An 18,098-nucleotide genomic window follows, 5' to 3' on the forward strand; every position below is an offset into this window, starting at 1 on the left:
ACAGAAATCTTTTTATTTTTTCACCTTTATAGCCTTTTTATTCGTGTTCTGATTAAGGGATTTTTTTTAATTCGTGTTCAAACTCGGAAATCTTTTTATTTGTTCAGACTCGAGAATCTTGTACTCCATTTTGAAACACAAAAATGGGGTGATATGCCATAAAACAATGCAAAGTAAATGGCCGGATTGCACCTGACATTAAATAACTCGAAAAATGTTTATAAAAACTTTAGCACGACTTTATGTATTGAAAGTTGTGCAAAGTTTTTACATTTAATAGATTAAATCAACTGTTATAATTTATATAAATTGTTCTCGTGTCTAACTTGACTTTCCACTCAAATTGAGATTCGCCATTTTGATCCCGTTCAGATATATACATGAAGAATAATCTTATTAACGTACTAGTGCGAAGATCTGAGTGGCGACAAATTGTCGGGTGTCGGCGTTCTTGTTTCTTTGGAGAAGGTCAGCCTTTACAAGTTTGGTTTGGAATGGATTTCTGTTTTCAACAGAAATGGAAGCCAGTAAGAATAACAATACTAAGAACAACAATTATTATCATCAAGGGTGAAAGGCGCTTTTAGTGTACGAGCACAAAGGAATCATAATTATTGGCTTCTCCATTTCATTTTCAACAGACAGACTGTTCCGCTGTATTACAGTTCTTAAGTGTGACTAGACTAAAACTTATCATAGCCAGTTATCCAATTTACAACCAGCTAATGGACAGCCGACACATTTATTGAGACATGCGATAAGCACTAATTGTCCACAGACGAACTGTTCCACTGTATCACAGTTCTGAAGTGTGACTAGACTAAATTAATCAGAGCCAGTTATCGAATTGATAACCAGCTAATCGACAGTCGACACTTTTACTGAGTCATCCTATTATCGCTAATTGTTCACAGACGGACTGGTCCGCTCTATTACGGTTCTTAAGTGTTACTAGACTAACACTTGTCAGAATCAGTAATCAAATTGACAACCAGCTAATCGACATCTGGCACTTTTACTGAGTCATGCTATTATCACTAATCGTCCACAGACGGACTGTTCTGCTGAATCACAGTTCTTAAGTTTGAATAGACTAAAACTTGTCAGAGCGAGTCATCGAATTTACAACCAGGTAATTAAATCCAACACTTTTACTGAGTAAAGCTAGTATCACTAATTGTCCACAGACGGACTGTTTCGCTGTATCACAGTTCTTAAGTGTGACTAGACTAAATCCCACGGCGAATATTTCGCATTTAATAGAACAAAACGGAAGAATAGTCAACAAATAGGAAATGTAATAAAACATAAAAACTGAATCTAATGTGAAACTATCTAAAATATAGCCCCAACCGAATCGTCTTTTTTATTCGTGTTCTGACTCGGGAATCTTTTTAGTTGTGCTCCGGCTCGGGAATATATTTATTTCTGTTCACACTCGGGAATCTTTTAATTTCTGTTCTGACTCGGGAATCTTTTTATTTTTAGTTCACACTTGGGAATCTTTTTATTTGTGTTCACACTCGGGAATCGTACTGTTCCGCTGTATTATAGTTCTTAATTGTGACTAGACTAAAACTCATCATAGCCAGTTATCCAATTTACAACCAGCTAATTTATTGAGACATGCGATAAGAGCTAATTGTCCACAGACGAACTGTTTCGCTGTATCAAATTTCTGAATTGTGACTAAACTAAATTAATCAGAGCCAGTTATCGAATTGATAACCAGCTAATCGACAGTTAACACTTTTACTGAGTCATGCTATTATAACTAATTTTCCACAGACGGACTGTTCCGCTGTATCACAGGTCTTAAGTGTGACTAGACTAACACTTGTCAGAATCAGTAATCGAATTGACAACCAGCTAATCAACATCTGGCATTTCTTCTGAGTCATGCTATTATCGCTAATCGTCCACAGTCGGACTGTTTTGCTGTATAACAGTTCTTAAGTTTGAATAGACTAAAACTTGTCAGAGCGAGTCATCGAATTTACAATCAGGTAATTAAATCCAACACTTTTACTGAGTTAAGCTAGTATCGCTAATTGTCCACAGACGGACTGTTTCGCTGTATCACAGTTCTTAAGGTTGACTGGACTAAAACATATCAGAGCCAGTCATTGAATTTACAACCAGCTAATTCGACAGTCGAAAGTCTTACGGAGTGTTCCGCTGTGTCACACTTCTTTTGTGTGACTAGACTAAACTTATCACAGCCAGTTATCGAATTTACAACCAAGTAATCGACATCGATATAAACGTTAACGCCCCAATTCTACTTGGTTTAAAACAATGATAATACTGTGTAACTGCAGTAAAATGACAGAGCTTTTGATTATTGTTTGGAAATGATTAAATATATTTATATCGTTTATAACCTTTAAAAATATATATATTTGTTATTTGCTGAAATAAAAACTTAGAGATTAAAAAATATGTTTAACTTTAACGACGTCGGTTGAAGTAATTCTTTTTAATTCGTGGTCTAGCGGCGAAAAGTCTATTTCAACGGACAACTTAAATCTTTCACGTGCCGACAAGTTGTTCCCTGTTTTGTCACCGAGCAGGAAGAAGAAAGAAAGAATCGATAGAAGAGGGAAAGAGAGGAGGTGGGGAAAGGAAAGGGAGGAAGAGTCGAGTCCTCTGCACGAGCCAGGGTGCGGGGTCGAACGGAAGTTAAATGAAATAGATTACAAATGGCTCGGCAAAGTTGTATTTGAACTTTTTATTCTATGAAACCTAAGATTAATAAAACGAAATAATCGAGACCCGTGGAAATGCCACGGCGAATATTTCGAATTCAATAGAACAAAACGGAAGAATAGTCAACAAATAGGAAATTTAATAAAACATAAAAACTGAATCTAATGTGAAACTATCTAAAATAAAGCCCGTACCGAAAAGTCTTTTTTATTCGTGTTCTGACTCGGGAGTCTTTATATCTGTTTTCCGGCTCCGGAATAGTTTTATTTGTGTTAAGACTCGGGAATCTAATAAGTTGTGTTCCGACTCGAAATCTTTTTATTTGCGTTCTAAAATATAGCCCCTACCTTGACTCAGGAGTCTTTTTATTTGTTTTCCGGCTCCGGAACCTTGGAAGTTGTGTTCAGACTCGGGAATCTTTTTATTTGTGATGAGACTCGGGAATCTTTTTATGTGCGTTCTGACTCGGGAATCTTTATTTGTGTTCACACTCGGGAATCTTTTTTATTTGTGTTCTGACTCGGGAATCTTTTTATTTGTGTTCCACCTCGGGAATCTTTTTATTTAATATTTTAGGGTCGGGGATCATTTTTCCATATTAATTTAACGTAAAATGCGCACCCACATATTGGCTATCAAGCGCTCAATGAGACATGCCAACCCTAGCATCTTTTCAAGAGGGGAAGGGCAAAACATTACAAATACAATTTGCTTTTTTTGTGGGAGGGGTGAGGGAGACGGGAATTTAAAACATAAAATAACGATAAATCTAATTCATTTTTATGAGACAACCCTGTACTTTTATCTAACAATTTCATAAACAAAATGAGCCCCCACTTTGGGGAGGGGCATTACAATGACGAAAAATTTCATTTAATTGTTTTTGGAATTCATTTTTTTATGGGTTCTGCCTACTTGGCAAGTTGTTTTTTTTTGCGATCGCACGGGCCTTTGCTGCTATTTTTATTGAAACGAAAGTTGTAATTATTTATTTTTAATTATTTTTTTTGGAGGGGGGGTCTTTCCAGTGCTCAATATCCGGAGAAGAGTTTATTCTCTTTGTACTCCTTCTGCCGAAATATCTGGTGGAGAGGGTATTACATACAACCTTTTTGGGGCGATGTTTTATTTTTGGGAATTGTTGTGGGGATATCCACGTTGCCCATGATGAAAGTGATTAGTATAGCAGGTGTGTTCCAAACGGAACTTCATGTCAACCCAGCCAACGCCGGGTACCCAGGCTAGTATTTTTTTTACGCAGTGGTCACCCCTTATCAAGGCCCGGAAGCAACTCAGGGATAAGGGTTATTGAAAGTACATTACGTTAGTGTGGAGATTTGATGAAGTGTTTACTTAAGGTGGCGGTTCATTAGGAATTTGTTAACGTTGGACTTGAAGACATCCAAGTTGTAGTTATGTGGGTAGCAGGCAGACGGAACAGAGTTCCACAGGCGTGCAGTTCTAAGAAAGAAGCTTTGTTCATGGAATTCACGTTTTGATTTAGGCACAGATAAAGAGTGGGGGGGGAATTCTTCACAGTGGATTCAGCTAGACGGTATATATATAAGATTTTAAGAATTGATACAGAAAATTTATCGAAATTAAAAAAAAAAAATTTAAAAACCTATGAGTAATGTTTTACAAAATTTTTATTATTCAACAAGGAATACACATAAAACAAAAAAAAAATCTTATTCCATGCAAACAGTTAATAAAACATGTTAAAAACACTTTGAAAAAGAGGTAAAAACATATTTAATCTGAAAAGGAAACACTAGATGAGTGGATAGTCCTTAATCCGCTTCCATAACAAGTGCTCGTCTGAGCTCCAATCCTCGTCAATCTTTCACGAAAAACACCCGTCTAACTGAAACCACTGTCAGAAAAAAGTAAACGTTTTGGTTTCTATTCTCGGTGTTGGTGGACGAGAATTTTTCTTTTTACTTTTTAAATCATTACTATATCATTATTATTGGGTTTATTATGAATCGTTCCTTTATGCGTATTTAGCTGGTTAAAAAAGTTTTTAAGGGGTCAAAAATGAGTCAAAATTAAAAAACATCGTTATAAATTTTGTAAATTCATCTTAGTTTATTTTTAATTTTTAATTTTTTAACAGTTCATACGCATGTCAAGCGAATTTAAATATTTAGAAAAGCAGAACTATTATTAAATGTCCATCTACAGTGATTGCGTTACTAGAAATTACGATTTCGACTTTTCGTTAATGGACACTAAAGACACATTGAAAGTGAGACAGATAACACTCTTCCCTTCTTGGATGTTCTTGTTGAACGTTCAAGAGAGGTCTTTTTTCACTACCATTTACTGGCTTACTGTAAACATAGCAGGGAGACCTGACGTTACCTGGGATTGGATGAGGATCAATCAATGCTTCTTCGCCTATATTTTATTCTCACCGAAATAGGTAAAGTCGTCCATTTTCAATCTTCCCCGCAGTTACATAGTCCTCAATACATTTGAGTCTACATTGCACTGTAGAGAACCTAATGTTGATTTTATACAATTATATATATATATATATATATATATATATATATATATATATATGTGTGTGTGTGTGTGTGTGTATGTTCCAAAATTTTTCCCGATTCCGATACAATTACCGATTCCTTTCAAAATTTCCGATTCCGATCCGATTCCCGATTCCGATTCTTTAAAAATTTATACATATTTAATTAGAGATTAATTTATATGGGCTACTAACTCTCCATCCTAAATTCTTAAATACTTTTGTTTTTAGTGGGTTCACAGATATCGCTCAAAAGTAGAATTTCAATGTGGGTGGGGGGTATTTTTAAATGTAGATATAATTTCTGTTTCAATTTGAAAATTTTCTAAATGTTTTCTCTTTATCTATTTTATCCAGACTTTGATAAATTCATTGTGATATAATCATGTGTATATTAACGTTTGTGAAACCCCGAGAATGATACCATAAAAAAACAGCTGGTGTCAGACAAAGTGGCTCCAGGAAAATAAAATAAAACTCGCCCAGACGTTTGAATTTTTCTGTGAACTCCCTGGGAAGCGGCCTGTAATCATTTGGCAACTAGGTGCGAAAAAATACACGACCGTTTTAAACTGTTTGATATGGGGATGGACAAGTGACCTCTAAAACATTTGCTTAAAACAATAAAAAATGAAATGAAAGTTGAAATCGATTCCCCTACAAAAATACAAAACAAAATCAATTGCTTTTTTTCGCCATTCCTTGTCATATTTGCAAATGCCGAGTAAGGGAGCGGACAAAAACCTAACCGGACAAAATCCAACACTATTATATTCTACTTTTGATTTAATTAGCAATAATGTTTGATATTATTTTTATTGACAAAATATTTCTTTAAATTTAAACAATTTTTCAATACCTTGCAAATAAACTGCATTCTTCTAAAGGTTATCTAGCGAATTTTATTTTGTTTATTTTACACAGATAAAATATATTTAGATCTTTTAATGTTATCATGATCTATAGAGGTTAGTTTTACTAATAGTTTAAAAGGAATAAATATTTATCAACGGTATCAGCAATGAAAAATTATAAAGTATCGGTTTTGGAATCGGAACAAACAGGCACAAATTTTTCCGATTCCGATACCGATACCCCGAAAACTACCGATTTTTCCGATCCCCAATTCCGATTAATCGGTACAACACTAATATATATATATATATATATATATATATATATATATATATATATATATATATATATATATATGATTAGTTTTTTTTTGAAAAAGAATTCCAGCAGAGTGCTCAATTAAAAGGAAAATCCAAAATGTAAGAGCGTATTTATATTTTGTGTACAGAAAGTTGTTAGTTGAAACAGATCATTGGTACCGTCGGTTTCAAGCCCGATAATAAGGCCCGTTTAAGGTATCCTTATCAAGCTCTCTTCATTTGGATGAAATATTAAGATATTGACTTTTTTACTGTTTGTAACACACAAAAATAATAAAGCAGTTAACAATTTCAAAGAATTTCTACAACAAAATAAATTAAAAAAAAAATCAATGACACAAAATCAAATAAAATTAAACTAAAGTTTTATTTTATTTAAACTCATTTATTCACGGAACCATCTTGTTTAAAATTAAAATTCCATCAAGCTTTGCATTTGTTGAAAACCGACTCCACTGGTTTTCCTTCCTTGCTTACAGTACGCGTGTGGATTGGCATTTTGAACGCCCTGCAACAAAGGGAAAATATCTACAATTATAAATCTGAAACAATGTTTTCATTACAAACGTGTAACTATACGAGATGTTTTCAATAAGTTTCTAGACTTTTTTCGTATGTGAACTTTTATTGATAGTGCATGCATTAAACTCTAGTCCCCTTCGAAGTAATCTCCCCCGGTTGCAACGAAGTTATTGTACCGTTCTAATAACGTCTGCACGGCTCAATGGAAGTCCTCTTGGGTGAGTATGTCAATCACCCTCCTCACAGCCACTTTCATCTCCTCAATTGTCTCATAATGACAGCCTTTAAAGTTTCCTTGAGCTTAGGGAATAACCAAAAGCCACACGGTTCAAGGTCTGGACTATAGGGAGGGTGAGAATCTGAATTGATCAACTCGGCCATCTTCCTGCTGTCATGGCAACGTCTTTCTTTCTTTCTGAACATCCTTCTGAGAAATTTCGCGCAAATCTTCCGCATCTTGAGTTTCCCGCAAATAATTGTGTGTACAGTTCCCACACTGATATCAAACTGTGCACTTATTGTCTCTACACGACGATCCTTATCCATGAAATTCTTTATTTGGTCAATCAACTGTAATCTTCTTTACTCTTCCATCTCCTCTCATCATCCATCGCAGACTCCCTGTCCTCTTTGACTCTCTTATGCCACTCAAAAACTGATGCTCGATTCATAAAAGATGGTCCAAAAGCAGTCTGAAGCATTCTGTACGTTTCTGTGGCATTTTTTTTTTACCAAGTTTAAATAAGAAATTTATTACATAACGTTCTTCGAAAGTGTCTTCATTTCCCACCTATCCTCACCTGAGCTGCCTTCTGTTGTATTGATCCATCCCGCTACTACCGTTTTTTTTTACACCTATCTCCACCCGGGCTTCCTATATAGATAAATAAACGACAAAAGTCTATATTCCAAAGTTCATGAGGGTGACCATCTTATAATTTATTTCTTTTTATTCAGAAGCTGTAACTACCGTATAAATCGAAATTCAAAATGGCGTAATGGAAACATAATATAAGGTATTGGTAGCTTCTCTTACAATTTTCGGATTTTAATCATGTAAAAACTTTATTTCCTTTTGATAGGTTGATTGTTGCTATTTTTCTGATGAGTTAAGGGCAAAATAGATTCATTGATTAATATAATAAGCTGATTGATTTTGCGCTATGAAACATACTTTCAAGTATTGTAAATGTCAACTGAATTAAAGGAATACATTATAAGATTCTCAACATCATGAACTTTGGAATATAGACTTTGGTTATTCATTCATATATATATATATATATATATATATATATATATATATATATGAATATATAAATATAAATATAAATAAATAAAACTGTACCCTGCCACGCGTTGCTCTGGCTAAATTTGGTGTAATGGAAAATTCTAATAAAAAGAGAAAATGCATGTTTCTTATATTCTTAGTACAGCAATCCACTCTAAAAAAAAAAGAAAAATATGAAAAAAATGGTACTCTTGCAGAATTGGATCCTGATCCTCAGGATTGCCGTCAATCATGGCTTGGGCTCGACCAACAATCAGTGGATAAAGCTAACGTTGAAACGCTAATTTTTTTTTTCTGTATACAAAAATGTGAGTTAGTAATTAATATTTGAGTGATGGGGGGGGGTTACTATACACAGATTCGAAAAAGTTGTCCAAAAACAAATGAAAGCAAAGGTAAGGTAAGTTACATTTCTACCTAACTGGATAGTTGTTTAGTGTTTTTATGTAAGGTAAAATGTTTAATCGGCTGGAAAAACAGAAATGGTTGCAAACTGTTGAATACGTTAAGTTTGGGAAATGAAGTTGAAAACTAAAAACTATACAATACAGTGTCAAAAACCCACCGAATACGTTACCATGACATAGGCTGACATAATCGGTGGGTTTGTGACAGTATTTTTTATAGTTTTTTAGTTTTAACTCACTTTCTCAAACTTACCATAATTAACAGTGTCCGCCACCATTTGTATCTTTCAAATACAACGATAAACAGTTTTTCGAGCTGACTAAACGTTACATTAAATGAAAAGGGTTTGTATTAACAGATACAAAGAAGTTGTCAAAAAATGAATATATAACAAATAAATGTTATCAAAGGCAAGAAAAGTAAATGTTCTACCTAACTGGATAAGATTGTAGTGTTTTTATGTAATGTATAATGTTTAATCAGTTCAAAAACATGCAGTGTTTATCGGTATATTTGAAAAATACAAATGGCGGCAGACTGTATCGAACATGTTAAGTTTGGGGAAATTTTGGGAAAATGAGTTTAAACTAAAAAACTATACAAAATACTGTTAGGAACTCACTCAGTATATGTTACTGTGATGTAGGCTGACATATAATCAGTGGTTTTAAATTTTGATCGATACAGGTAACAACTTTTAAGTCCCTTTTAGTGATTACCTGGTTTGAGGATATTATACAACTAAATTGCAAATCTGCCCCAAAAATCCGGTATTTACTTTAAGGCCCGTCTCATGTTCGATTGATTACATGCTCCTGGTTAGGACCCATAGCTGGAGGAAGCTTCACATGCCTCCGAACAGTATCTTAGTCCAAAATACACTGTAGCTTACATTGCTTTGTAGAGAACCTACACTTAATTTTATTTAAATAGGCTGTCATTATGAGAAAATTGAGATGAGAAAAGAGTCCGTGACGAGGGCCATTGACACGCTTTCACAAAAGGATTTCAATTGGGCATCCCAGGAGTTGTTTGAACGGCACAGCAAGTGCATTGCAGTCGTAGAAGTTTACTTCGAAGGAAACTCGGGATTCTTGTGTGTATTGTCGATCAACTACTTTATTTAATCACCTAAATTAATATACGAAAATATAATTTTATGCGTAAATGTTCAGTATTTACTTCAACGGTGCTCAATACATATGTAGAGCTAGGTAGTAAGTTATAAAAATTAAACTACACAGACTATTTCGCGTTTCATTCTCGTACGCCTGACGCAATCTCACGAGAATGAAATGCAGAATATTCTGTGTAGTTTAATTGCCATATATGTTTTTATAACTTACCATATGTATATATATGTATATATATATATATATATATATATACACACATATGTGTATATATATATATATATATATATATATATATATATATATATATATATATAAACTATTAAATCAACTTGTACATGGGCAAAGATAGTATCCATAATTATACCACACGACTACTTACTGCTTGTCCACTATGAAGTTTATTTCATCATCGGATGAAATTGCGGCGTCTATTTTGCTGGGAATACCACGGAAGTATTGATTTACTGGGTATTTATCCCTCTGATCGACGTCCTCATCTTTCGGATAGAATATGTAAAAATGGCCCTCCTGCAAAAATGCAAACAACAATATTTGTAAAATTATTAAACCGCCTACATCTCTACATTTCAATCTTGTTTAGCATTGTCGAGTATATATTGCTTACGTGTCGATATATTTCATCGTCTATAACAATTATAACAAACAGGGACAAATAACAGTCTCTTAGGGTTCACATCGGTCAATAAAGAAACATACCAGGACTGGTCCTGCCTTGATAGAGTTCACAGTAGACTTCGTAACCTCGTAGGAGATGTCCTTTTCTCTTCCTTGCAACCTCTATCTCACAGAAGAGATGTTGCGAGTTTGTCTCTGTTGTATCGTTATTGTCATGGAAAGTGTTCCACTGAGCTTCAATCTATGGTCCCCCCTCGCCAAACTTTCACAAGAAACACTCGTCTAGCTGTAAACACTATCAATAATTCCCCCCACTCTTTATCTGTGCCTAAACCTAAACGTAGATTCCATGAACAAAGCTTCTTTCTTAGAACTGCACGCCTGTGGAATTGTCTTCCGTTTTCCTGCTTTCCGGCTGACTACAATATGGTTGTCTTCAAGTCTAACGTAAATAAGTTCTTGATGAGCCGTTCCATATAAGTTATCAAATTTACCAAATTGTCATTACTAATGATTAGTATATTGTCCAATTTCTACTGTACACTCTTTAACCCTTATCCTTGAGTGGCCTCTTGGCCTTGATAATGTGGTGATGCCTGTGTAAAAAATACCTTATCCATCTGGGTTCATGTTCATTTGACGGATCCTCGGAAAATAAAGTTTTGTTGCTATTTTCAGCAGCTTTATTTTTGATGTTTCCCTCATTGGAAAGCTGTAACACTGCTCATTAGATTTTTACTATCGATGTTTTCCTCTACTCGGAGCCATTATGGTCTGAGGACCGTAATGGCTCCTTCTGCCTACCAACTAGGTCTGCTCTCTCTGACTCCCAATTCTTGACAAACTCATACGTGTATTTTTAAGTAATCTGATGACATCATTTTGTTTATGTTCGAACAAGTTAACATTTTTCTTTGTGCTAGTTATGAAACAGACAATTTTTGTGCAAGGGCTGGTTTTTAATAAAGACGCTGAAACCAGGCGTCGTGTTTTAAATAAACTTGAAAACGAGCCGAATGAAAAACTACAAAGCTTAGCCGAAGACTGTGAACGGCTTATTGAGTTGAAGCAGGACAGTCGTGACATAGAGGAAAACGGAGTATCGCACATTAAAATGATCCATCAGACGAAAAAATTAACTTAAAAAAATAACCAGAGGAAAAAAACAGGGAAAAGATCCACCTGGACAGTGTTGGAGGTTTGAAGATAAACATTGGTAAAATGAGTGTCCCTACAAATTTAAACAGTGTGACATATGCTACCAGAAATGACATGAGGCATCACATTGTAGGAAAAAATCTCTTAGAAAAAAGACATCCATTAAACTCACAAAATTGAATCTGAAGAACGAAATATCCAGAAATATGTTAAAATGTTTAAAAAGAAAGTAAGACTACAGCTTGATGGTAGGTCTGACATTTCCATTATTAATGTACGTACATGGAAGAAGCTTGGGAGACCTGATATGATTAGATCACATAAAACGGCGAGAAGCGTCAGTGGTGAAATATCATTTTCAAAGGAGAATTATTGACGAATATTTCTTTTCAGAATAAGATTAATGTACATACATGAAAGAAGTTTTTAACATAATAATTTTCCCTTTTAGCAATGGTTTCAACCATTTGTTTGATTAAAAATTCGATAATATGCGTAAACGCTTACTTTCTTAAGTGGTTTTGATCAGGACTGTATATATATATATATATATATATATATATATATATATATATATATATATGTATGTATATATATATGTATATATATATATATATATACTTTCTTAATCGATGTTTTCTCTTGACAATATATCGGTTGAAAGACGTCTCGAGGTTTATTTTAGTTTTTTTTATAATCACTATTTATAAATATATAAATTTACTCTTAAATCGTTTTTATTAACGCTTTCCCCTTTATTAATTATTTATTTCCCAGCTCGGTATGTCTCCGGATATCTTGTTCAAAGCTATTATTAATATATATATCTGTGTGTGTGTGTGTGTGTGTGTGTGTGTGTGCGTGCGTGCTTTTGTGTGTAACATTGTACAAACCTTGTAAAGAAAAATGCGTTCACCGCCATCATAATACTGAATTGCACATTCGGGGCTGTGGCTCTTTTCGTTCGAGGTAGCTTTTGGAGAAGTTTCAGACAAAGTGAATTGCCCTGCGGAATTTACCGTATACGCCCATACTTTTTCATCTGAATAATAATTATAAGAAGAATAATAATAAGAAGAACAAAAGCAGACTATTACACATGGACAACATATGAACGTATGATCAATAAAACTTTTCTCTCATGCATGGAGAATTGTTATCATATTTGGGCTTGTGCATCTACTACTAGTCTCTCGCTCATGGACAGAATTCAAAAGAGAGTCGCCAACCTTATAGGTCCCGAACTGTTAGCTGGCTTCAGCTTTTGTCCCATCGACGAAATCTTGCATCCCTCTGCCTGTTTCACAAGTATTTTAATGGTGGATGCTCCGACGAATTACAAATTCTTGTAGCACCTCGTCGTAAATATCACCTAACAGACCCGGCAACAGCAAAATCCCACCCCTACACAGTAGAGATCCCCAGATGCCAGAAAATATTCTACTCTAATAGTTTCTTCTCCAAAAATGCAAGACTTTGGAATTTCCGTCCGGGTCCCTGTTTCCCTGACTGTACTATGCTGAAGTTCAATTGTAATGTAAACAGAGATCTTGCTGCTCAACTCCCTACATAGCATCCTTGCAATTTACGCCCCAGATAGTAGACCCCTACATCAAAGTGGCATTTGTTTTGTGTGAAAATGAAAAAAAAAGTATCAATAAATGTTTAGCTATATTTTCGTACCTCCATTTATAATTCAAACTCATTTCAATACGTACAAGCAATAAATATCAGACCACATTTTGATATACTATGTACTTTTTGATTTTAATTATAAACGTTACAAAACTTTCAGTGCGAACCGTATTTCGTATTTTATAAGATTCACACCTGGAAGATGTGATACTAATTAGAAATACATTTACCTTTAAATAAATAAGCTTTGCTGGTTTTCTTTGAATATACAGCGGCTTGTACCAAATCCGGACCACCGGGGAAAAGAGTTTGGACAGGCGTCTTTTTTCCATTTTGTCCGTCAATAACTTCTCCTTGGTCAACAAACACAAAATCTACTTCTTTTACTGAAAACAGAAAAATAATTAAAATCTTTTAAAATTAAGTACTTATGCAGAATAGATACCGTGCTGAAATAATAACGTTATTATTTAGAACCTCAATCTTAACATGGAGAGAGAAGGGTGTTTTGTAAGTATTCTGTACTTTAACCTTACAATTTCATAAAAAAAGATACAGTAAAACGTGGATTTTACTTGAAAATACTATTTTAAAAAATAGAACGATACTTTCTCTGCACTAACTCATAGGGGATTCTATTTGGGATCAGATTTGCAGGAATACTTTATAGGGAGTTGGGCACATTACACTTGAACTTTTGCATGTCAGTACAGTCACGGAAGTATGGGCCCGGGAGGTAATTCTAAAGTCTAGGAGTTTGAGGAAAGAAGCTGTTTGAGTAGAAAGCTTTGAAGCATCTCGAATTATTTACGTCATCAACAGTGAAAAGATGGTATTTTACTACTTCTCGGGCCATTAATGTCGTGGGAGCTCTACTATGTTGAGTTCGTCCGAGCCTTTTTTATTTTTTATTGAAGCACTTGTAAAACAGGCACGGGAATGCCACATTTCGGCGATGGGACAGTGATTGGAGTTAGGCCGACAGTGTGGAACCTATTAGATTGACGACTCTTTTCTGAACTTTATCTAAGAGCGACAGGCTACTGGTAGATGCACCAGCACAGATGTGACAACAATACTCCATGCATATGCGAATAGTTGCTTTGTAAAGATACAGGGTACTTTCAGGTGTGAGTAATCTCTTAGCACGGTAGAGAGAGTCCATGTGTAAATTCATATTGTTTGTGAATGTTAAGCCTAACAGCTTGAAGGAAGCACTTTAATTCTTTTGACGAGTGTAACTTTTCAGTAAACATATATATACTTAGTGCGAACTCAATTAACCCAAATTACCATGCGGGAGCGCAGGAATACTTGGTTTAGAACCTATCCTATTGGAGCGGCTGTTTTATTATATTAGTATAGTCGTAGTGGGCAATGAAAGGGGCCCTGCACATATCTCCGATGAGCATTCCCAAGGCCACAATCATGTGGATGAAGAGTTGGCAGATGGTCTACATTTTGCCTGTTTGGTACTTATGTACATCCAATTTATCCAGCACTACTCGCCCTCAAACTGAAACCATTAACTAAAATGACAGCTTAAACAAAAACTACAATCAAACGAGGCACAAATCCAAATAAAACTAAATCGCCTTTTTCCTTGATGTTCGCAGTCAGAAATATCCGTGGATTTATAACTAATTTAGATAATGTAGAAAATTATTTCTTAGCAAAGTCCCCGGATATCTTAGTTCTAAAAAAAATTAACTTACACTCGCCCGTCTAACCACTCTAAGATGCTTGATTATCTCCCACTCTGCCGTAAGGAATCAGGCAGAATTGCACGGACTTGGAGTCTATATTCGAAACACACTCTCCTTGATGAGAGAATCCAAACTAAAATCAAACAACCTGGCCTCAATGTGCCTTAGACTAAACTTGTAACAATAGCTACTTATATTTTCTTTACCCTTTATCTCGACCCAGGACTGTACCCTAAACAATTAAGTCTCCGACAGCATAGATGCAACACTTTTTTTTAGACATTGGTGCCCAAGTACCTGCATTTGGTGAGTTTAATATCATAGTAATTGGATTAGTTTCTCACACATAGCTTTTCCATATCCCATTCTAAGACAGTCACGTTCCCGACTCGTCTCCCAGATCGACAGGATCAGTAAGTCTCACTTATAGATTTATTTCTGACGACAGTTGCCGGGAATTATGTAACAAATGCTCATAGTCCACTCGAGAATTCCGTTCACATTGTGAGAATCACGCTAAACTTTCGAATCGGAGCTTAAGAGTTATACAAAAAATATGTAACACTTACTTCTCATGGCCGCATCGATGGTTTTGTATGACTGCTGGCAAAAACCAACTTCATCCCCACCTTTAGCATCATCGTCCGGAAGTACCTTATCATCTGTAACTCCACCATTATCTGGTAATGCATCATCTTTACCCCCATCAGCATCGGGGTTAACTGCATCATCATCATCTGTAACCCCACCATTATCTGGTAATGCATCATCTTTACCCCCATCATCATCGGGGTTTACTGCATCATCATCATCTGTAACCCCACCATTATCTGGTAATGCATCATCTTTACCCCCATCATCATCAGGGTTAACTGCATCATCATCATCTGTAACTCCACCATTATCTGGTAATGCATCATCTTTACCCCCATCATCATCAGGGTTAACTGCATCATCATCATCTGTAACTCCACCATTATCTGGTAATGCATCATCTTTACCCCCATCATCATCAGGTTTAACTGCATCATCATCATATGTAACTCCACCATTATCTGGTAATGCATCATCATAATGTGTAACGGCATCATCATCTTTAGTTTCATCATCATTTTGAAATGCCCAATCCTCTGTAACTCCATAATCACCATCATCATATTCATATCCATAATCATCTGCAAGAAAATAAAACCCTTTAAAATAAAAATCACGATCGACAAAACAAAACATATAAAAACAAGGAAATCAAGCCACACTACAAAACCCCATTCTCATGAGTGAATTTCAAAATATTATATGGAAATAAACGCGGTCTATTCTTCAATATGTTATAGATAGATATATTATCAGTAAAATCGATATTCGCTTCTAACTAGCATATGATTTTTCACTAGTGGGATCTGTGGAAGTTCCACAGAGGACACTTTCATATGTAATATATTGATGTTAGCATTCTGTAGATGTTCAGTGTTAATGGAGACTCTCTGATATTATTTTAGCTTTTTTGTTAAAACTGTAATCTGAGCTAGCACGAAGGTCCGGCAAGTACGCTTAAATATGATATTTTAAATATTGCAGTTTTTCTATCTATTATTATAGAGTTAATGTTCTATCGATTTTCATATTTTATAAAATTTCGATTTCAAAAATAAAAAATACATATATTCATAGCATTTGGGTGCATTAGCTTGAATCGAAACCGAAATAAAAACTTATGATATATATATATATATATATATATATATATATATATATATATATATATATATGTAACTTAAGCTCCTTCAGCCATAATCGAAACCGAAACTAAAGCTTATGAAGAATTCTTGATAAAATTATTAATAAAAAAATTACTGGAGTGCTATCAGTCATAATCGAAACTGAAACCAAAACTTATGAAGAATTCTTGGTAAAATTATTCATGACAAGAAATGGAAGTATATAACAATTAAACGACCCGGATGTAAGCGTGACACAGAAAGTAGCACAAACGCTGTCGTATTAATGTATATATATTATGTCTTCTTCAACTATATTTTTACAAAGCAAAATATAGTTCTATTTTGTTCTTTTTTAATAAAAAAATTGTACTATAGAATTAATCAATGGAAACGAATAAGGATCCCAGGGTACTTTTACACAGGTATACATTAGTCAATGTAATTAGAAGTACAAGCCATGTTTAGTTTCAGAACAGTTTCCGATGGTTCGTTGTCCTGAGATGTGACTGGTTTGCAGTAGACAGAACAGTTCCGATGGTTCGTTGTTCCACACTAATCCTTAGAGGTAACTGGTTTGCAGTAGACAGAACAGTTCCGATGGTTCGTTGTTCCACACTAATCCTTAGAGGTAACTGGTTTGCAGTAGACAGAACAGTTTCCGATGGTTCGTTCTTCCACACTAATCCTGAGAGGTGACTGGTTTTAACTAGACAGTTCCACAGAGAAAAAGATTCTTACCGTGTCGAGACGAAAAAAAAATATGCGAAATTGCTACAGAAAAGGTTTAATATTTATGGAGCAATTCTGATTTCTATTTGGTTGGTAGCAGAACGTGAATTAATTCGATTCGTCAGTTCCTAGCAGCATCGTCTATAAATAGAATCGCCCGACTGTGTAGGATCATACCCCATTATGCATCAAAAATATTGTAACATCCCCCCTATTCTTATAATGGGGAGGTCCCTTGTGTTCGTTCTGCTCAAAAATCAATATATATTTTTATATTCAATTATACATAACAAAAATTAGAAATCATTTGGATCTTAAAATTTTAGCATGTAAAAAGACGCCGTTCAGATGTCAAAACAGATATATCTGTGTACAAAAAAGAGAAATAAAATATATGGAAGGTATTTTTACCTTAAAAAGGGGTGGGTATGTAAAAAAGAAGCCATTTCTTAAATTTAATTATGCAGTTTTGTAAAAAAGAGAAAGAAAAAACGCATACATGTATACATATAAACAAGTATGCATGAAAATAAACATACGTTTAAAGAAAGTTTTTTTGTTTTGTTTTTTTTTTGTTTTGTTTTTTTGTTGATTAAAACAATGCACAAAATAAGACATTTTTGAAAAATAAGAAAGAAAACTGATGTGCACCAAAAAAATAAAAGTCAATTTTAATTTATGTCTGCCTTAAAATAAGCATGCAAAAAGTATTTGTCGAAAAGGAAAATTACAAAGAAGA

The 18,098-nt window shown here is 34.6% G+C and overlaps 1 protein-coding gene across 1 annotated transcript; it reads right to left on the reverse strand.

The window, feature by feature from the left end:
- Nucleotides 1-6,807: 6,807 nt before the first annotated feature.
- On the reverse strand, nt 6,808-16,154 carry LOC145274876 (uncharacterized). The gene is made up of 5 exons (XM_080127490.1): nt 15,479-16,154; nt 13,434-13,589; nt 12,462-12,610; nt 10,154-10,302; nt 6,808-6,925 (listed from the first exon to the last, which is right to left on the reverse strand). The coding sequence occupies exons 1-5, from the start codon at nt 16,137-16,139 to the stop codon at nt 6,841-6,843; spliced, it is 1,200 nt and encodes a 399-aa protein (XP_079983616.1). The 5' UTR covers nt 16,140-16,154; the 3' UTR covers nt 6,808-6,840.
- Nucleotides 16,155-18,098: the final 1,944 nt, after the last annotated feature.

Source organism: Euprymna scolopes, unplaced genomic scaffold, assembly GCF_053919585.1.
Source record: "Euprymna scolopes isolate OS-2025 unplaced genomic scaffold, ASM5391958v1 sca5, whole genome shotgun sequence".
Classification (NCBI taxonomy): domain Eukaryota; kingdom Metazoa; phylum Mollusca; class Cephalopoda; order Sepiida; family Sepiolidae; genus Euprymna; species Euprymna scolopes.